Here is a 22,500-nt window from a genome sequence, read left to right as displayed (position 1 = left end):
GAAAATACCACCAGAAGTCTCTAATCTTCCTGAAATCAGCAGAAGAAGTCAATGTTTACGTTTGCGACTTTCGCCCTTTTGAAACAACAATGTCGATTTCTCTATTTTTTTTCTTTCCAACAAGATTTCTAATGGGAAAATCTGCAGAAAGAATCTATCAGAGCGAAATCAAAACAAACAAAAATACTTCGCAAATCAGTTCATTTTGGTTTCGCAAATTAGTTTGCAAATAACAAAACGTTTCAAATCTAACTTCTTTAAATAATAGTGCTACACACTTAGTTTTTATTTCTGCAGCTCGGCAAAAATTCGCACAGCCGTGCGCCAGCAAAATAAAAAACTGATATTTCAACAGAAATGACGTTTGTTACCTGATTTTCGGCAAAATATTTGCTGATTTTCAGCAATTTTGACAGAAATCTCGGCAAAAAACATGGTTGCTGGGGCACGGCTGGGCGAATCTCGGTAAAAGTTGACCATTTTGCTGAGATCCCGGTAAAAAAAATTAAGTGTGTAGTAATAGTTCAGAGCAGCAAGTGTTTCTTTCGCTCCTATGTTAATACCAGGCGTGATCAACACACCTTTGGAAAGAAGTGACAAGCAAACATCCCAGGCTGGCGAATAGTGTTAAAGTCAACCGAAATATGTGCGCGATAGTGACGTTGATTGTACCAACTTTATCAGAATAAATTGATTTCCGAACAGACAGCGATGTGACAGTTTTGGACTGAATGACGGAGCAGGCAAAATTCAACCAACAAAGTGTATTCCGCGGGACCCTACACCAAGGCAGGCGATTCCATAGGAAAAAAATAAATGTAAGTTCGATACAAAGATTCCTATATGTTAGCTTTTCTATTGCTGATAGATAAACATGTTTTTAGGAATGTCGACGGAAGGATGTCGTCAAACAATGTGGATTGCAATTGCAAAAAGAAACGGGACCACATGATGAGATGGTGGCGAGCCACAGTAAGACTCCGAGATCAGTGCGACTATTCAAGTGTTGTGGGCAACGCTATTGCGATCGGTCCGTGTTGCAGTGGAGTGAAAATCGGCTGCAGTATCTGACCAAAATGTTTAATGAATTTTTATTCCAGAACAAAATAATGATTCGTTCCTATCTAGCCGATAAATTAAATTAATAAAGAATCGTACCCCAAAGACAACATAGGATGGATTCAAAATAAGAACAATTAAATGTCTGGATCCACAATTATTACAGATTAATCTACCCCTATGAAGTAATAAATTTAAGTTGGAAATAAAGAATAAAGAACATTATGAAATTATAACAATAATTATTTATTATAATTGTAGAAAATACATTGGGATAAAGCAAAGCAATGCCAAATTTTTGCCTCTCTGTATTAAAAACGTGTTTTCGGATTGTGGGGCATGATTTCAATTTCACAGCTCTACAATTAATTTCGGAAGTTCGAACTTTTCATTTTGAAAGTAGATAATGGGTGACTTTTGAATCGACAGTGAATTGATTTTTCTACTCTCTACTAGATAGTATCAATGGAATTTTTTTTTTGGGATAATACTGAGTTACTTGCTCTAGTCTGCCATCATATAGGTATGTAAAAGCTAATGACATGATTTTAATAGCATTACCCATTTATTCTTGTTCGGGAGCAATGAGCTTCATACAAATCAAAATCAAACTTTTATATTTGTAATTCTTTAAATATTTCACGTTTGATGTCTTTGTATGAATCAATAACTCAATTCATATTGGAACAGAATGGAAAATGACAAACTGACAACAGCTGGCAGGCGGATGACATTTGGCGTGACAGATTGGTTTGACGTTAGAAGTTTTGCGGCAAAATACATTTTGTTATCTGCATTATATTTTAAAGCGTTTAAGAATCTTGCACCATGATAACACAAAAAGGACACGATATAAAGGCGTCCGTAGCCTGGTTCGATGAGGTTTAGGTTATGTTTCAAATTTTCAAGGTGTCAGCACCGACAAACAGACGTAACACTGATGAAGTTCCCATCGATCATAAGCTCAACGGTCGTTTTAAATTCAACTGCTTGAGAGTTTCACAACCAGGGGCCCGCGCATCGGATACCTTTGTATTTGAGATCTCACACTAGCGCCTTCTGTTGACATTGTCGTACTAAACTATATTTCGTGCAACATGTGGTAAAGTAACTGTTTTTTATCTTTATTTAGGTGTTTTTTTAATTCTAGATTAAGTTCAACACCGGTAAAAGTAACTGGGCGATGGATATTATAACACATTGTTCTAGCTGTTACGTTTGTTTGTTTGTGGTGTCAGGTACACCCCAACTTAGGGTTTAGGGTCATTTGGCCGAATGCCGTTTGGCCGAATGTCATTTGGCCGAAAGGGTCATTTGGCCGAACGCCCTTCTTTTCTTTCTTCTTCCTTCTTCTTTTATCCTTCTTTTATCCTTCTTCCTTCTTCCTTCTTCCTTCTTCCTTCTTCTTTCTTCCTTCTTCCTTCTTCCTTCTTCCTACTTCGTTATTCCTTCTTTTTTCTTCCTTCTTCCATCTTCCATCTTCCTTCTTCTGTCTTCTTTTATCATTCTTCCTTCTTCCGTCTTCCATTTTCCTTCTTCCTTCTTCATTCTTCCTTCTTCCTTTTTCCTTCTTCCTTCTACCTTCTTTCTTCTTCTTTCTACCTTCTTCCTTCTTGCTTCTTCCTTCTTCTTTTCTTCCTTCTTCTTTCTCCATTCTTCCTTCTTCCTTCTTCCTTCTTCCTTCTTCCTTCTTCCTTCTCCCTTCTTCCCTTTTCCTTCTTCCTTCTTCCGTCTTCTATCTTCCTTCTTTCTTCTTTATTCTTCCTACTTCTTTTGTTTTTCTTTTTTCCTTCATTCTTTCTTCTTCTGTGGTTCTTTCTTCTTTCTCTTTCCTTCTTATTCATTTTTTCTTCATTCGGAGAATTTCAACTATTCGGCCAAACGGCATTCGGCCAAACGGCATTCGGCCAAACGACCCGTTCGGCCAAACGGTATTCGGCCAAATGGCGTACGGCCAAACGGCATTCGGCCAGACGGCATTCGGCCAAATGGCCTGACACCCAGCTTAGCGATATTCAAATAAACAAACACCTGTAGAAAAATACATTTGATTTTTTCATACTTACGTATTGTACACATCCTCGTGGTGCCGCACTGGTTGCTGTTCGAATTCCCAAGCATCCACCATGGCTCGTAACAGATCCTCGAAGTTCATATCGTGACTTAGTCGATCTGCAAAGTGCCTCATACTCTGATGCGACATGTAATAGTACGATGATATCCTGCCCATCGAAGTCGGATTCAACCCGCGATCGTCATCTGCAATCTCCAAACACCCCGCTCTCAACAAAGTATCTAGTACGTTTTGCACCAAGGAAGATAAGAAATAATTGACTTGAGCCTGCTCAATGTCTTCCAGTTTGTAGTAAGCCGGATTACGTAACAATCGTCGGAAAAAATATGTCCACGTCAGATAGTCCAACACACCCTGCTTAGTTTGTACGGTCCCAGCTACGATCTCCGCATTCACGTGGTCCGGTAAGACCTCTAGCAAACTGGACTCTACTGGGAACGGATCATACAGGAATTTTTTATAGAAGTTCTTTTTCACATCGTGTACAAAAACGCACGCGATTCCTTCGTTGCCAAACTGCGGTCTACCGGCACGTCCCATCATTTGTAGCACATCTGTAATAGGCATATCTACATACCGCTTCAACTTCCCGTCGAAAAACTCTGTTCCTTTGATGATCACCAAATGTGCCGGCAGATTCACGCCCCATGCCAAAGTGGCCGTTGCGATCAACACCTGAATCTTCCGATGAAGGAACAATTCTTCGGCTGTTTTACGGTCACGCTCCTGTAGACCGGCATGATGGATACCAATACCGAACGCAAGCGTCAGCTTAAGATTATTATCCTTAATATTCATCAAAATCTGATCCATTTCCTGTTCTGGTATGCGCAAAAATTGCTTTGGATTATCCTCCCCGGCCAGAAAGGCTATCAAATCCAACGCCGTAATGCGTGTTTGTTTGCGCGATGCCACGAAAATCAAGGCAGGGGTGCAAGGTGAATATTGGCGAATCGCTTGGAAAGCGGGTCGGTTCATAGTGGCCATTCGAGGGCAGTAGTGCTTCCCAGGGAATCCTTGTATATGAACAGACAGCGGAACCGGTCGAACGGATGGCTTGAAGTTGTACAGACCCATCATTCCGATGCCCAACCAGTTTGCTAGATCTCGAGCGTTGGCAAGAGCCGTCGATAATCCCACTATCCGCAGCGTACGTTCGGTGTGCGAAGCGATAAAATTTGTCCGGGAAACGATCACCTCCAGTACTGGGCCACGATCTTCTCCCAGTAGATGGATTTCATCGATTACGATCAATGCCACATCTCGCACGTAGTCACGTGTTTGCCAAGATCGACTAATGCCGTCCCACTTCTCCGGCGTTGTGACTATGACGTGTGACTCCCGAATGGCTTTGATGTCCGGCGTGACATCGCCGGTTAATTCAACGACTTTTTTACCCAGCTTCTGTTCGATACGTATTTTCCAGTCATCGATTCGTTCCTTGACAAGTGCTTTCAACGGGGCGATGTAAACAACTTTACCTTTGGGGAGTGTTTTAAAAACACGGAACATGGCGATTTCCGCAGCGATCGTTTTACCGGATCCGGTGGGAGCTCCCAACAGAACATTGTTATCCGTATGATAAAGACAGTGGAAGATTTGTGTTTGTATAGGATTGAAATGGGTAAAATTGTAGAGCGTTTCGAATTTCCGGTTATTCAGCACAGTGATAGGTAATGGCTGTAATGGCAGCAGCTCAGTGTGAGGTGGATGTACTTCCGGGAGAATGAGGTGCTTGAACGATAACGGAACGAGGTTTGAACTCCCTAACCATGTGTCGCTGGTGGCTCGAATGTAATACTGTGGCGGAAGGGGATCTTTCAATGGAATGGTCATTACCAGTTCCTGAACTTCTTGACGCATAGTTTGCTTCTTGGTCATTTGGAAATATTCGGAATGATAAATAAAATTGCTTTCTGGATCTTCGATCCACAACCAGAACGATTCAGCCGTTTTACCATGTACACGATCATTCCACTTGAACGCAGGTGTGATAAACACTCGTATCCTCAGCACAGTTCTTGTGATGGGTTGTAGAGATGCTTCGATTTCCAACAACGGAAATTCTTCAGCGCATCGCTTCACAACTTGGGCATGTCGATGATTCCGAAGCATGTCCCCTATCTCCTTCAGTTCCATATCTCTCAACGCTAATACACTTAGCCCACGTTGCTCAATTTTCTCCACCACATCAAACGATAGTATAGGAAATTGATACATGGGAGTCATGAATTCCCACATCTGACGTTCAAACATTTTACTGATGTTCAGCATTCTTCCTGCCAGGATAGGATTGTTCTGTCGAATAACAATTGTAAACAATGCACGCGCTATTCTCACAGCGTTCTGCGTAATGTACGACATATCGGAAATCAATGAAAAAGATCGCACGAATCCTTTCGAAAGATACGTTTGCATCAAAATGTTCACCTTTCCATGAATGTTTTCGCTTCCACCACGAACAGGAACCTCACAGCAAATCCTCGTTAGCTCATCAAGTTCATCCATCTCGTCGTCTCTCACCTTCAGCTGTTCAAACTCCTGCGCGTTTGACATCATAGCTAGAATATCTGCTTCGTTCATTATCGGCTTGAGCATATCATTGAAAACCTCCACAGTATCATACTTGATGTAGAAATGCGATGCTGTTCTTCCCAAATCCGTGACGTTCAAATCCCCGGTACGTTCGTTGTACCGCACCATCCGTGCCTTGTCCAGTGCCATCGCTGCCGTATTGATCAGCTGCCGACGTTTGCGCTCTAACGTTGGATCGTCCAGAAGATCTTGATAGTTCAACCCATAGCACTGAGGGTTCATTCGCATCCGCACAAACAGATAGGTGTAACTCAACCATTCGATGGCTTCGTCGACATTGCTGATCGTGCCCAACGTAACTTCTGCATTTAAATTGTCCACCAAACATTGGATGAAGTTTGACTCAATTGGGAATTGATTCGTCAATAGTGACAGATAGTGGTTGAGCTTGTCGTGTGTCGTTATGATCGTTCCCACGCCGCTTTTATCGAACTGGGGTCGCCCAGCTCGTCCAAAAATCTGCAAAACGTCTAGTATGCCTAAGTCCACAAAGGTACCATGTTTGGAATCGTATATTTCCGTGCCCTTGATGATAACTGCGTGGGCAGGGAGGTTCACGCCCCAGGCGAGGGTAGCCGTACATACCAGGACCTTAATAATTCCATCAGCTGAAACGATACGCACAATGATTGATATTTTTTTATAAAATGTTGTAGCGCTTAGTAAAAGAAATAAAAAAGTTGACGTTTATATTATGAGTGAGTTGTATCAGTGGAACCAAGTTATATTTTACAGGGTACGATTTTCTACTTTAGATGAATGTTGCTTTAAATGAAAAGTTATTCACGTTTCGGTTACAAATTGTATTCCCGGCAGAGTTTTCATTTCTACCAAAAAAAACTTAAAAAAAAAACAAAAAACTAAATCCACCTAGCGGCGTTGTTTCTTCTCGTGCAAAAAAACACTAAAAAAACCTTGATTAATCCACTTAGCGGTGTTGGTGCCTTTCTCGTGCAAAAAATACTAAAATATAAATGAGTATTTTTTAGCGTGTTTAGGGCATAAAAAATAGTATTGGCCATAGCTCCTGATCCCATAGTGCGATCTGGCCAATTTTCGATAGCAAACAATGGGACAAGATCCTCCGTCGAATGGAACCTGTTGCAAGTAAATCGGATAATGCTAAGTTCCAAAAAGTGTGTCTACTGTCTAAAATTTGTACACATACACACATAGATACGCACATACAGACATCACCTCAGTTCGTCGAGCTGAGTCGATTGGTATATAACGCTATATAACGGGTCTCCGGGGCTCCTATCAAAAGTTCGTTTTTGGAGTGATCATATAGCCTTTCGGTACAACAACAGTGAGGCGGTAGTCGTTAGAATTCACGATCTACCCGCCACGATTAGCCATAGTGCCGTACAGGAGAATATGTTCAAGTACGAAGAAGTTATTTCTATCCGGAATGAAACATGGAAGCACTACTTTCTGGGGATTTCTAATGGTGTACTTGTTCTGCGAATGAACTTGCTTCGGCACATTCCATCTTTTTTAACAATTGGAGAATGTATGACTAGGGTGGGTGTACCAATTGTCGCCATACATAAGAACAACTACTTTTTTAAAAAATAAGTAAAAGGCATGTGGATGGACTTTATCTATCAAGCGAAAGGTTTTACTTCCTGCACAACTTAGAACAGCTGTGAAAACCACAAACAAATGTGTTATTATCCTCAAAATGGATTATATAATAGAAACGCATGCACCAGTTGTAACACTATTCTTAATTTTGGTACCTTATTTGGCAAATCCCATTGTTTTCTTATGGGACTGGCCAAATTGGGACCACTAGTGCGACAACTGGTGAAAAGCACGTTAAAAATTAAGCAAAATCAATTTTTACAATTATGCTTTGCTTGTTTTGGAGGAAATCAATGGTGTTATGGAAAAGAAGGAAAAACATCCACCGATGCCTTATTCCCGGCAAACGTCTATTTTTAAAGAAGGGATCACATTCACCATCCAGAAGGAAACACATTAATCATTGCTTTTCACTGGTCAAACCATGATTTCGATAAATGGTTGAATTCTAGACCAACATTTGAAAAGGGCGTAACAGCCAAAATTTATTCCTTCTGATTCTTCGTCTACATATAAAGCTATATATGTGGAAAAAGAATCAGAAGGAATAAATTTTGGCTGTTACGCCCTTTTCAAATGTTGGTCTAGAATTGATCGATAACTAAACAATACAATAATGGGTTCAGAAGTTAGACTGGAGCATACACACAAACATACAAACATTGAGTTTTATATATCTCGGGTACTTATTCAAAAGGACGTATGTGATTTTGTAAAATGCAAAAATATACTTTCCCAAACTTCAAACACGTACGGAAAGTGATTAAGCAATTAACCGGGCCAAAATTTTGTTGGGACCAGAATAGTTTAAAAAAACTTTAGATTTGAAAAAATGACCATGTTGCCCCACATGTTGCATTAAAATTTATGTTGCTCAAAAACGGCACTGACTCATCTTACCAGATGACCCATCTCCATTGTCATTTATTTTATTCAGGTCCGGTTGAGCGTGCCTTTTGTTCGTATTAGTAGCTCAAAAAGTGTAAACATTTCTGATCAGCTGATTGCTGACGTCAAACTCACACCAAATTTCATTCATGAGGTGTGAGTTTGACGTCACCGTTCTTTTGTTTCCGGCACCCGAGCCACCGCCGGCGTCGTGCGAAACGAACACTGTTACTAATTCCGACATTTCACGAACACGTTTGCGCTCTCTCGCCCGAACCTATATAAAATCCATAACATTGACCCATCTCGCCCCACCTTAGTATAGACACTATACTGCCGTGAATCGCATATTTGTCCCATATGAATAGGAAACCCAGCAAAGATGGGACAGATATGCGATTCACGGCAGTATAGGTTCCATAGACGAGCGCAGGAACGGTTGGGTTATTTCGATTAGGTGTGTTTTCCACTTTTTCACAGTGTACCACATGAATTTGACGTCACACGCTCCGTTGCTTGGATTGCAATCGTGACGTCATGCTCGTTTGGCTATTTTGAATTGCAGTTCGACTAACTGACAGTTCGTTTGGCTACACTCGCCTTCGCCTCAGCTCGTCTATGGAACCTATTGACTTTTCCAAATGAATAGAAGTATGCGTGATTCCGCAGTATTCCTCTCAAAGTGTTTGTGATAGTTTTGCTGCAACTGGATTACCACCCACTTTTATTTTACACATCCTACACAGTGACATAAGTGTTGGTGATTCTGGCTTTGGAGAAGTCAATAGTGTCTATACACCTTAGTCTATAAATAACAATTTGCTTCAATCACACACACTTACCAAAATACTTCTCCACCAAGTTCCTATCTTGCCGCAACATTCCAGCGTGATGCATCGCCAAACCATTCTGAAACAATTCCACCAGCTGCTTGTTTCTGCTCTTGGAAATTGCTTTAATTGCATTGCCGTACTCAGGATTACTTTCTGGTGTTAACAGCTGTATATGACCCTTCTGTTGAGCAAACTCCTTGATAATCGTTGCAGTTCGCACAGTGGCATTTCGCGCATGGACAAATACCATCACCTGATGACCCTGGCGAACCATATCTATGCAACGGTCGTAACAGATAATGTCCATATCCGATAGCTGTTGGAGGGCCTTCAGCGATTTCACTCCGATAAAGTTGGTGCTCAGCGGAACGGGTCGAAAGCGTGAGTCGAAGAAAAACAGACCAATCATCGGATTTACACGCAGAAAGCGAGCCACGTCTATGTAGTTGGGGAGAGTGGCGGATAGGCCTACGATTCGGATCATACTCTGGGAAGACTCTACGAGCCGAAGGGTACGAGCAACAAGTGCTTCTACGACTGGGCCACGTTCTCCGTGAAGCAGATGAACCTCGTCGATAATGAGAAGCTTTACCAAGCTGATGAAGGCAACATCACCGGCCCCTTTGCGAGTGACGACGTCCCATTTCTCCGGAGTTGTGACAATCATTTGGGTTTGCTGCATTTCGGTTTTTGTTAGTTGCATATCGCCTGTCAGTTCTCGGACGGAGATTCCTAGGGGTAATAAACGTTTGCCAAAATTAGCTGTCATTTCCGCCGCTAGAGCCTTCATGGGTGCCACGTAGACTACTTTGAATTGATCCCGATGAATGACGCCTTGGTCTACAAATTGCCGAATGGTATTGACGATTGTTAGCATTGCCACGTTAGTTTTACCAGCACCGGTTGGGGCACAGACAAGAAGATTCTCATTGCTATGGTATGCAGCTGGGTAAACTATACTCTGTATCCTATTGAGCTCCTTACAACCTTTAAAGGCAATTTGACCGATCTCATCCAAAGAACCGACTTGTATTCGGTTGTTCCCAATAGACAGGGGTGGTGGCTCGGTGGCTGGAATTTTGACCTCTTCGTAAACTTTAGTATCGTTGCGTTCAACATTATCCGGAAGCATGAGTTTCCCACCAGCAATGAATCCGACATGTGCTTTAGCCTCGCTATATGAATCGAAAACGTTTGGATACTTTACATGGGTTGGGGGTCTTGGGGCTACGATCCTAGGAGGCCTATCGTCCAACAAGGGTGCCATTTGGGCTGCCATTAGAAGACTTTGTTGATAGTTCAGTCTCATCTTCATAGGATCGAGTTCTTCATCCTCTTCCTCGCCGCCCACTGCGTTGAGGAACTTTTTCAACTTCTTCTCTTCTTTATTGACTTGCTTGCGCAACTGCTTCTCTGATTCAGATTGTATCATCACAGGCATTAAGTAGGAAGGCGCATGTTGCATCGCTTCTAATTTCTTTGCGGCTTTTTCCTTGAACACGTTTATCTGTGCTATGGCTTTAACACGTTCGATGATGAGCTTACGGTTTTGCAGCAGCTCCTCAATCAGCTCAAATTTATCGAAACCCAAGAAATCAAAAAGTTCTCCTTGTAACTCGTCGTTGGATTTGCCACATTTGAGGAGCTCTACCAGATTGTCTATCAAATCCGGCGACATTTGTTTCGTCAGCCAACTTCGAGAGTACTTTTCGTCCACGGGTTTTGAAGAGCTTGGTCCAGGTTGCTGTTGTTCAACCTTTTTACTGTCGTATTTCATAGAGAAATGTGCAGCAGATTTCATTTCTAATGGCTGGACAGGAGTCAAATCCTGAAAATAAAAACAAAAAATAGAATATGAAAAAAAAAACAAAATTTATTTATATTTATTTTAATTCTAATAGGCTATTCAGATTGCTCAGATGCTGCTTCAGATTGCCATGTTGAGGGTGGCTGGGTTCGATTCCCGGTGCCGGTCAAGGCAATTTTTGGATTGAAAATTGTTTCGATTTACCTGGGCATAAAAGTATCATCGTGTTAGCCTCATGATATACGAATGCAAAAATGGCACCTTGACTTAGAAACCTCGCAGTTAATAACTGTGGAAGTGTTGAATGAATACTAAGCTGCGAGGCGGCAATGTCCCAGTGGGGGATGTAATGCCAACGAAGAAGAAGAAGAAGGCTATTCAGATTACTCCATTTATTGTAAAAATTATCGTGTTGAATTGGAGAAAGAAAATTGTATGTATGAGGATTTGCATCAAGTGATTCTTCAGTTCATTCAGAGATACCGATACATGCGGTTGTGTCTTTTCGGATTTATTTCCACACCGTCGCGACCTTTTCTTAGTTAGCGAAGCGTACATAATTATTGATTCCACCGCGCCAAATCGTCCAAAATTCGCGGCGTATCGAATCGTTTTATCATAGTTATCGGTCGAAATAATATATCACATTTTATTCTCGTTTCTACTCGCATAACAATAGACTAAAGTGAGCCATTGTTCCATCGCAGAAGTAATCAAAATCAGTCCCATATATTTGTTCGGCACCTTGCACGCAATTAGATATTATTATATCATTAGAACTGACGGTTAGCGCTCGAAATTTGTAATCTTCATATGTGACAATTGTCCACACCACACAATGCCGGTAGATGCGGGTTTTCCACCCCTCATCAATATTCCTGGAGGAGGGATTCCCAGCTACATAGACGGAACATACGCTGGAGCATGTTTGCCTTCGTATATGGACCCACTCGGCAAGCATGGGAAATTAGCTATATTGAAAATGGAATCAGTTAACGGTAACATGCCTGATCATCCTTTCGTGGTAAGGCAATCAATCGAAAAATTCATCAACGGTAGGATAGAGGGAGCTTTTTCCGAAACGGAAAAAAAAGATGAAATATTGGCATGCTTGTAGGACCAGAACATAATTGATGCTAAACGTATTACCCGGAAGACCAACGAGGGCAGAGAACCAACTCCCACGGTAATACTCACCATCAGTGGAACAACACGCCCCGAACACATAGATATCGGTTATATGAAAATTAAGACTCGGCCCTACTACCAATTCGGTCATACCAAGCAAGAAAACATGACGTGTTTTAATTGTGGTCAGCTACACACAGTCGTCGATGGGAAGCGGTGTACCAATGCTACTTATTGTACACGTTGCAAATTCGACGGCCATGCAATAGGAAGCAGAAGGTGCCCTGCATACCAATCGGAAGATGCTATCCAGCACATAAGGGTTGACCAAGGAATCCAATATCACGAAGCAAGGAAGATCTTTGAGGCAAATACCGGTGTCCGCTCTTTTGCTGGCGTTGCTTCTTTAAGGATAAACTAATATCAGACCTCAAAGCCCAAGTTGATACACTCTCTAGCCAAATGACTGAAAAAGATGCGACGATTCGGGTACTCCAGACTTCATCACCAGCTGATCAATCCTCGAACATCACAAATGAGCTTCAGGGTCTCAGAAGTCTAATCTCCGATCTGAGAACTCGAATAGATTGCCGAGATCAAAGGATTCACACGCTGGAAGAGACCATCCAAAAGAGCTCTAGGTTAGACACCGTGAGGAAGCATGGCACTCGTCGCTAGGGTGTCCTCACTCGAATCATCAGCGGCGAAGAAAGACGAGCAGATCCATGCCCTTAGAAACGAGAACGATGCATACGAGAAACTTTACGCTTGCTCCAACCAGTCATCCTGCTCCAGCGAAAAACAAAAGAAAAGCAAAAAATCCGAGAAAGCATCCTCAATCCCTGCCCAACAAAATACATCGTCAGTAAAATATATTAAGCTCTTTTAGTGGAATGTATTAAACCGTCTAAGACGAATTAAGTACTGTCCATTTAATTCCACTAGTTAATTTTCGTTATCTTTGCAGATACGTATTTCGACCACAACTGTGTGGTCGTCTTCAGTGTCTTGTACTTGTACTGTAAAGTCGAGTCAAGTACAAGACACTGAAGACGACCACACAGTTGTGGTCGAAATACGTATCTGCATCGTCAGTATCAACGAAGAAGACATTTTCGGATTCCATCGCTGAAAACTCCCGCAATGTAAATCCGAGCATTAATCAATATACAGGAACATTAGACGCAGGAGCCAAATCAAAACTGAGAAAGAAACTTGCAGTAACAAACAGCCTGAGTCAGAAGCAAAACGGACGAAACCCGATAACTCAGCTATGTATATTTCCGACACAGAAGATATGTATCTTTCCCAAACCAACTACATCTCCCAACCATCCCCCGGCACCTTCAACACAATGGACGAACGTTCGCCCTCCGATGACTATGATATTTCGTCAATCGAACCGTCCGGCGAGGAGAATGAAACGCTGTCTTAAATGATCGTCCTTGTCACTGCTTCTCCCTTACTCGTAACCCCTTCTGCATTTCTACAATGTATCCCAAAAAGCACATTGGAGTCGAAAATCTCAACAAGCAAAATCAAGAAGACGATTCAAATTACAGAAATCAACACCAGCAGCAGTCACCTATTGAATTCGGAGCTCATATACCCGATGAAGCTGATAAAAAAGCTTATGACCATAGTCAGCCAGGATCAAGAATCTCTCATCAGTTCCCGTTAGCCGCCTCCAAAATAAAAATTAATGAATGCTCTATCGGGTCGCATGATAACTTCACTCCCCCCACAAGGATTTGCAGGACGATAATGTCAAACACATCCATGAACGAAATGGGTCGCGTGATAACCTCACACTCCCCCACAAGGATTTCCCGGAAGAAAATGTCAAACACATTCATGTGCTAAATGGGTCGCGTGATAACCTCACTCTCCCCCATGTGGACATCGATGGACAGGAACAATTAAACTCGTTATACCAGCAGAATCCCAAGCTTACCGGAACCGAAGGGCAACTCCCGGTCAGTAAGTGCAGTTGGGAGACGATTATTAACCAATGCTATCCCATCTAAAATCAATCATTTGGTGGTCATAAACGCTATCCCACCAGATGCTCTAACGGATTCCCAGAAATATGACTCAAGGCAGGCGAAAGGTCGCAATATTGGAACACCCGTTGCCGGTCCCTCATGGGCACTGCACAGTCTCCTTACAAATCGGTCATTTTTGCAGCATGCAGGATGGCCTCCTATATCAGTCACACCAAATGAAATATCATCCTCCTCAGTACCGGCTTTGTCATCACAAAAAACAAGATGTGAACAACCGCAAACCAGCATCACAAATGCCGCCACCATAGCGTCAAACGAATCTGCAACATCCTCCTTCCCTTCGTACTCCAGCCCCGTATTCCACACACCAGCTCAAAATACAGACCCTTGCCGTATCGCTCAAGACAATCCCGCCGCTTTCAGAACTAGAAGATTCCCATTTGCCTTGCAGTGGAATATTAATGGTTACTATAATAACCTGCTAGATCTGGAGAATCTCGTTCGCAACTACAAACCCAATATTCTGGCAATTCAAGAAATCCTTCTTCTTCTAATTGGCATTACATCCCCACACTGGGACAGAGCCGCCTCGCTGCTTAGTGTTCATTAAGCACTTCCACAGTTATTAACTGCGAGGTTTCTAAGCCAAGTTACCATTTTTGCATTCGTATATCATGAGGCTAACATGATGATACTTTTATGCCCAGGGAAGTCGAGACAATTTCCAATCCGAAAATTGCATAGACCGGCACCGGGAATCGAGCCCAGCCACCCTCAGCATGGTCTTGCTTTGTAGCCGCGCGTCTTACCGCACGGCTAAGGAGGGTCCCAAGAAATCAAGAAATCCACCGAGCTAATATCAAAGGACTAAACCGTCTATTGGGAGGACAATACCAGTGGATTCTCAAGTGCAAAGAAAATATTTTCCACTCGGCGGCCATAGGAGTCCTGACACCAATTCCTTTCACCACCATCCAGCTGCCCACAGATCTTCCATTCGTGGCAGTCAAACTAGAGTATCCAATACCAATAACGGTCTTATTCGCCTATCTGCCGTGCGGCAAAAATCTACATCTGAAAGATACTCTCACAGAACTTCTCAGGGGCTCGAATAACCCTATCTTGTTCCCCGGGGATACAAATGGTCACCATCCGGCATGGGGTAGTCCTAAAGTTAACACCAGAGGATCAACTTGAATGCAAGTAGTAGAGACATTGAATTTCATTGTCCTCAACGACGGTTCAGTTACATACACCAGTGGACAAAGAGAATCCTCAGTTGATGTATCTTTCGCCAGCGCAAATGTGGTCAACAGATTGCTCTGGAACGCTGAGGATGACACCATGGGCAGTGATCACAACTCCCTGTTGATTTCCCTAGACAAGATGCCATTAGAAATATCACTCAGATCAAAATGGAAATATAACCAAGCCGATTAGACTCTCTTCCAAGAGTCTGTGACTGATTCGCTGTTGAATTCGCACGGAAACAAAATCCAGGACTTCGTAGAATCCCTTCACCGAGCAGCTCTCTCCGCAATTCCCAAAACCAGCTGCAAACCGGAAACTAAATCACTTCAGTGGTGGTCACCCGATATCAAGGCAGCAGTGAAGACTTTCTATGGACCATTCTATGAAGAAACATGCGCTCGCTGACTTCAGAGCCAAGCGAAACGAATGTCGCCAAATAATCCGTGATGCTAAAAGCGCAAGCTGGGAAAATTTTGTGAATAGCATTAATGCCAATCAAACGACCAACGATCTTTGGAACAAAGTCAATTCTTTGAGTGGTAAGCGCATATCCCGCGGAATGGCAATAAAGTTAACGGAACGATTACACGGGATCCGGACACCATCGCTAATACAATGGGAGAATACTTCGCATCACTCTCGGCACTCGAAGGATACGATGAACGTTTTTGTCGTATTAAACAAGTATCTGTAACCTCTCTGAACGACATACAAAATTTGGAAGATGTAGAGTGTTTAGAGATTAATCAGCCATTTGGCCTCCGGGAACTGGAATTCGCTTTGACCAAATCTAACGGACGATCAACCGGTCCTGATGATGTAGGGTACCCACTCCTAAAAAAAAATACCACCGGCAAGATTACGTTAGTGCGACATCTTAACGATTTATGGGAATGTAACTGTCCCGAACAGTTGGAAACACAGCCTGGTTGTCCCAATCCAGAAACATGGCACATCCGGTAGAGAGACCAAAGATTTTAGGTCGATCTCGCTCACGAATTGTATCTGCAAAGTGATGGAGAGGATAGTAAATCGCCGGTTAATTCATTACTTGGAAAATAACGACTATATTGACCATCGGCAGCATGCCTTCCGACCCGGATATGGGACAGGCACATATTTTGCTACCCTCAATCAAGTACTCCGAGATGCCAATGAAGGCTTACAATCAAGCCTGGATGCCCGATGTCTTAGCCCAGCCCAGCCCTCAAAAATTTTCTTCAGAATCGTTCTTTCCAAGTATGCATTGGAATCACGCTCGAATCACCATCTCCGTAGGCTTTCTCCTGAGTGTGGAAAAATGTGCCTACACGAACGTATGTCCGTCCAATCATCGAGTTCTTCATTCTCCTATTCACATCGATGGTAAGATCCTTGGATCCTTGGAAAATCGATTCGAGTACTGGGGGTACGCATAGATCGACACCTATCCTTCAACGAACATTTCAACGAAGTAAAGGAGAAATGCCAATCTAGACTCAGTCTACTACGAACGTTCGCCAGAAGACATCATGCAACGAATCGATCGGTACGGATGCGCGTTAGTCTCGTCGCGTGGACTCGAGGAATGGCTAGTTCAGGCGCAAATAAGAGGTGGTCCAAGGGTTCGGAGTCGGCTTCATGGGTCATACCGGTGCCCTGTGGTCGAACTCGATCCTCTTATCAAACAAGTGGCCGCGCGAAGAACAACATGGTATCGTCGCTTTCGCGGCGTCGGTCAACCGGGCGGGTTCCGACTCCGAGGACGGAAAGGGGTCCTCGTCAAGGCTAGGGCAGGCGTAGGCACCGCGTCGGAAAGTCCCTTTGTGTGTTGGCGAATAGGCCCTATCGCAGAGAGGTCAATTTGGGGTGCACGCGGCATCATCATTCGTGATACCAGTCGTGCAGAGGGAAGCAGGCGCGAAGTCGACCCTTCCCACCTTCCGAGGACATAGGGTATGGTAAGGCCACCTGGAAAGCCGGCAATGCGCTGGCACGATACCATGGTGTTGTTCTAAAAAGCGAGTCACGATGTTCGATGCAGCAAGGACACGCAGCTAACCTCGAGGGTGCGTTGTGCACTGGCCCCCCTTTGAAGCATTACTTTCTGGTCGTACCGATGGGCTTGGCGGCAATGGAAACGGTTTAGCGGGTTGGGGACGCAGTCCTGCCTCCCTCGTTTGATGTTGGAGGTGGCCCCTAACTCCGCACTTCCTGGACAACCCAGGATGTCTGATAAGAAAATTATTTTGAGCTTTTTAGTGGAATGAAAGACGAGTTTATACAATCCCATTGAATTCCACCACTTAATTGTATCTTGACAGATACGTATTTCGACCTCAACGGTAATGCCGTCTTCAGTGTCTCGTACAGTCGTAAGTCGAGTCAAGTACGAGACACTGAAGACGGCCTTACCGTTGAGGTCGAAATACGTATCTGTCAGGTGGAATTCAATGGGATTGTATAAACTCGTTTTATGACAGGCCAGGATGTCTATTGAGCAGATTCCTCCTCCATTGCTCAGAAAGAAAAAAAAAATATATATATATATATATATATATTATATGCACATATTGAAGTGTAATACTGAACCAATTCCGTCTATGAAAAATAAGCTAGCGAAAAAACAACCATTAATGAAGCATATTGCGCTTTCTTTTAATAGAAATCTTTTTCATCACAGAATCACAAAAAAACTTACCGTTAGCAGGCTTACATCTCCATCTAGACCACTTGGCATACAGCATTTAATATGTCCTCCCCAAGCAGATTCAGAGCAGTCATGATTCTCTTTTTCTGTTTCCTCTAGGTATTTACGACAGTTTTCGTTCAAATGGTTGCTCATAGTAGAAACTAGCTAAAATATCAGAAATTTTTAAATACATCACAGAGTACGTTAATTACAATATAAGCCTTACCACACACATCTTATTGATAAGCGCATTTGGTACCTGACCAAAAACCTTCTTAATGCGTGAGGTATGCTTCAACATGACAATCTTCTGGTCCATGAACAATCGCAGGATGAAAATGGCAGCTTCGTCCACTAAGACGGCATTCTCCTCGCTGCCAAGCATTTCCCGACAGTGATTCCATAGGTCACGTAACTGATTCGTCAATACTGACGCCTCTTTCGGATCCACCTTTTGATTGATGAACAACTTCAGTTCCTTCCAAGATACACCGCTAGAAAACATAACTTTAATTGTCGAATCACATTTTAACAATTTCATGAATCAATCACCTTTTGGCCTCCTTGCTGCGAAACATCTGTATTTTGGGACGGTCTTCAGCCCGACTGATGAGCACCCGGCGAATGTCCAAATCTGTGTTGGCCCGCATCGAGCGAGAAAGTTTAGGTAGATCGCCCATGATCGGACTGGTGTGCCGAACTTCGTGAAAACAATTCGAGTTATTTCGTAATGTTGGCTAAAGGAATCTTCTAAACTTGTTTACGTTGAATACTCACAAAATATCGGTTCGCTTCAGAACTAATTTCAATTAAACGATTGCTACAGAAACTTTTTGACAAAACAACACAAAATTCACTCCAAAATGTGAAATAAAACGCGATTTCTTGGCAAAATAACTGCTGCAAAGACTGCAAACGTTTCTTGCGTTGATCAACCGTGCAGACAGAAAAGGAAACGTTGCGTGACAGTACAGCAGAGTGGCCAGATTATATTTTGATAAATCGGTAGACTGACTGTAAAAAAATCGGTAGTTATCGGTAGGCCGAAAATAGTTTCAAATAATATTTGAAATGGATATTATAAATTCAGTGCAAATCCGAATTATAGCCGCTAACAAAGTTGGATTTTTCTCACAATTCGTACGTTAAACCTAACTTCGGAAGTGGTGCGCTGTTTTTATTTGGTGATGTGCTATACAGCGCACTACTTCCGAAATTAGGTTTAACGCAAGATGAATACACTACTAGGTGCTCCAATCTGCCAAGTATATGGAAGAGAAGAAGGCGGGGGTGATTCATTTTCAGTGCAAAACGAAAACAAACCGGCTGGCTCTCCCATATTAAAATCCAAGATGGCTGAATCGTGAATTTGGCAGATTGGAACACCTAGTGGTGTATTAATCTTGGTTTAACGTATAGATTGTGAGAAAAATCCAATTTCAATAGCGGCTATAATTCGATTTTCTACTGAATTTATAATATTTCGACCTCGTCGCAATGAGCTCGAACGGAGAAAAATGGGTTCCAATGTTCCATGACATATTTTCAATTGTACTTCGAAAATTAGATGTTATTTTAAATGTTAATAGTTTGCATGAAATACATCTAAATCTAATCATTGAAGCCCCATATAAAGAAAATTTACTTTGGATTGGTTTCGATTTGAAAATATGATTAAAGAACTAGTCGTCATTTTTTCTAACAGAGTACACTTGCGCCCTTCAGAAATGCGCCATAATCAAGGAATGTAATTGTCGCTGAAAAATGCAAAAAACAAGCGACAAAAGAGAATAACGATAACTCCACAGACAAACAGACATAACACTCGTCAAATTCACATCGTTCACTGATTTACTGATCAATTCAAATAATCATTAGTTGACCAATCGATCACTCGTGGCGCGCACATCGGATTTACTCTAGTTTGACGTTTGCTCGCTACCGCCATCTGTTTTGTGATTTGCCCAACTAACTGAAATCAACAGATGTCGCTAGTGTTTAAACGACGATGAATTTGATGAGTGAATGTTCATAGTGTTACGTCTGTTCTGTGATAACTCTTTGTCCCCATCTGCAGAGGATAAAGACATTGTTGCGTTCCATTTTATTTGCAACAAACATGGAGAAATAATTGTTGTGAACTTTTCAAACTGCGATAACTTGTATATTTCAGAAGTAAAACGCAAATCATGTCAACAGATGGTTAAGTTTATGTCTAATCTATGATAACTGATACTAATTTAACCAAAAACATCATCGGAAACCGACTACATCTGGCAGGCGATTATTGTCCTATTCTGTCACAGTTTGGGACAAACGCTTATTGCGAGTTGAGTTTGTCCCAACATTTACAAGAGAGGATAATGTTGTTGTCATTGGCAATGTTGTTATTTTACATTCTGTGATATTCCTTATTTGAACACAACACAATATCATTCTTAATTACAGGTTCTATATTTATTCACCAAAACACTGCTCTTCATTTCACTCCGCATTGACACTCTAATGCACGCCTACCTCCAACTACTCGATTCCCAATCTACACGATTATTCTAGAATACCACATCCTCCCCTGACAGAAATAAGAATGTACCAAATTATTAATGTAACAGAAAAGTGTAATCAGCAGACTAAGTTCGTTCTTCAGTCCGTACGGTTGACGCATTGTAGGTGTTGTGGCCGGTCGATTCATTCAGTACGATTATCGGTTGACATGCTATCATAGATACAATTGTAATGTCGTTTAACCTCATCTTCCTCCGGTGACAATGAAAAAAGTAACTGAAAAAAAGGAAATAATTATGTTATATTTGTTAAAATTATGGAAATAAATCAACACAATCTGTCAAACTGCTTGGTTTCCGCCCTTCAGCATTTGGTTTTCATTAGCATTCTTAGCAGCTTTCCACTTATCTCTTTGATGGTCAAACAATCCATTTCCCAGGTTGCTTGTTCTTTGGTTGCCAATCATCAGCCAATTTCCAGCTCTCTCCTCTGGTAAACAAAACTACATGTTCAGGTCCCTGTAATTTGCCATATTTTATGGGCCTGTCGATTTCTATATTCTTGTTCACTAAGTACAGCTCATGATTCATACATCTGCGCCATTCTCCATTTTGCACCACGCCTCCAAGTATTAAGCGCCTTTTTTTTCGCTCAAACTTGCTTTTCCCATTACTCGTTCCTAAACACCTTCAAAGGCTAAGTTGAACAGCACTTGCGTATCGCCCTGATTCAGTTCCCCCAATGCCATGAATGAATCGAATGTTCCACTGTTTGTTCCGAAGCTCGATTTTTACCCATATAGCGTCGTAGAATCAATTTAATCAGCAATGATCGAAAGTCATGTTCTAGCATTCTCTGCCACAGTTCGTTCCATTTCACTGAGTCGCAGGCTGCTTTAAAGTCCAAGTCGAATATCAACCAAAACTTTAATTGATCGCTGTTAACCTAGAAAATATTTGCTGAGGAATATAGAACTTAGCTGAAAAATAACATTAACAAAACAAATATATGGATAAGGTACAATATTTTTATAAGCATAAGTAGATATACTAGAGTGATGACATCTGTTTGTCGTCAGGAAGTTATTCTAGTATAAAACTCATAGCATTTTTATTATGATGCTAATTACAACCTGATTGATAATTACATTCCGGAGCTATAACCAAAAAAAAACACAATAGCGATTCTGGTTAAAAAGCGAATAGAATATACCACGAATGTTTCCTTTTATTTATGATAAAATACCCAATATAAACAAAAATATTATAGTAATCATTCACACAAAAAAATAATAGTATCGATTTTATTAAACATAAAAAATTTATTCTCATATATATTTACACCTTTTTATTCAATAAACGAGAAGGCCACTATAACATTTTATTTGATGCTTCGATATTTTTCTGAATTGAATTTGAATATGTTTTATCAAAACTAGTAAACAGTGCCCAACGTTTCTTAGATCATATCTCACACCTACTGTTTTTTTTTAGCTCGGAGCGTTTTTCTAAACAAGCCATACAGCCTTCAGCATAATTTGTCTACTGCAGAGGCACTAACAAGGCAATACCTTGAATTTAACTTTTTCGATTATCAGAAATCTTTGCAAGTTTTATGTAGTTTTTTCTCCAATATTTTTCAACAATTTGATTGAATCTATCTCCGAAAAATGAGACTCTAGCGTTAGAAGTATCTTGTAGCGCAATACTAAACAGAGTTGGAAAGTTCATGTGGAGAACGTCTATTTACTCTTTGTTTCATCCATACCAGCTTTGAAGTGGGGAATAGGTAATCGCGATGCATATGGCCATAAATTTGAATTACTCTTGTCGGAAAAAATATAAGACAGTGTTGGGTTCAACCAGATTCGTTTGTTTTAAATATTCATCGTGTGTGGCATGTTACTTCTGTTATGCTTCATATAACAAACACTTTAAAAATATTTTGTTTTTTTTTATAAGCCAACAATTAAAATTTACATATGATCACATGATACTCCTATTTGAATGATTGTATTTCAATGAGGGGTTTCATTCGGCTAAATAACAAGCTCTAATTTTTTTTTATTCCAATGTCAAATACAGGGAGCGGAAAAC

At 41.6% G+C, this 22,500-nt stretch overlaps 1 protein-coding gene and 1 long non-coding RNA gene across 3 annotated transcripts in view; one reads left to right on the top strand and one right to left on the bottom strand.

Moving 5' to 3' along the window:
• LOC134224077 (activating signal cointegrator 1 complex subunit 3) overlaps positions 1-18,859 on the bottom strand; it is a 28,258-nt gene extending 9,399 nt beyond the window's left edge. The window contains exons 1-6 of the mRNA XM_062703310.1: positions 18,677-18,859; positions 18,452-18,599; positions 18,126-18,393; positions 17,909-18,064; positions 9,046-10,864; positions 3,126-6,336 (exon numbers count right to left, since the gene is read on the bottom strand). Coding sequence (XP_062559294.1) covers positions 3,126-6,336; positions 9,046-10,864; positions 17,909-18,064; positions 18,126-18,393; positions 18,452-18,579 — 5,582 coding nt within the window. The 5' untranslated portion in view covers positions 18,580-18,599; positions 18,677-18,859. The remainder of the gene's footprint in view (positions 1-3,125; positions 6,337-9,045; positions 10,865-17,908; positions 18,065-18,125; positions 18,394-18,451; positions 18,600-18,676) is intronic.
• Positions 205-1,614, top strand: LOC134224078 (uncharacterized). Of its 2 annotated transcripts, XR_009982838.1 has the most exons (3): positions 241-362; positions 518-818; positions 885-1,614. It is a non-coding gene; the product is annotated as an uncharacterized LOC134224078 (long non-coding RNA). The 2 variants fall into 2 exon arrangements; XR_009982837.1 differs by having other exon boundaries at positions 205-818.
• Positions 18,860-22,500: the final 3,641 nt, after the last annotated feature.

Source organism: Armigeres subalbatus, chromosome 3, assembly GCF_024139115.2.
Source record: "Armigeres subalbatus isolate Guangzhou_Male chromosome 3, GZ_Asu_2, whole genome shotgun sequence".
Lineage (NCBI taxonomy): Eukaryota > Metazoa > Arthropoda > Insecta > Diptera > Culicidae > Armigeres > Armigeres subalbatus.
This window is presented reverse-complemented; position numbering and strand designations above follow the sequence as displayed.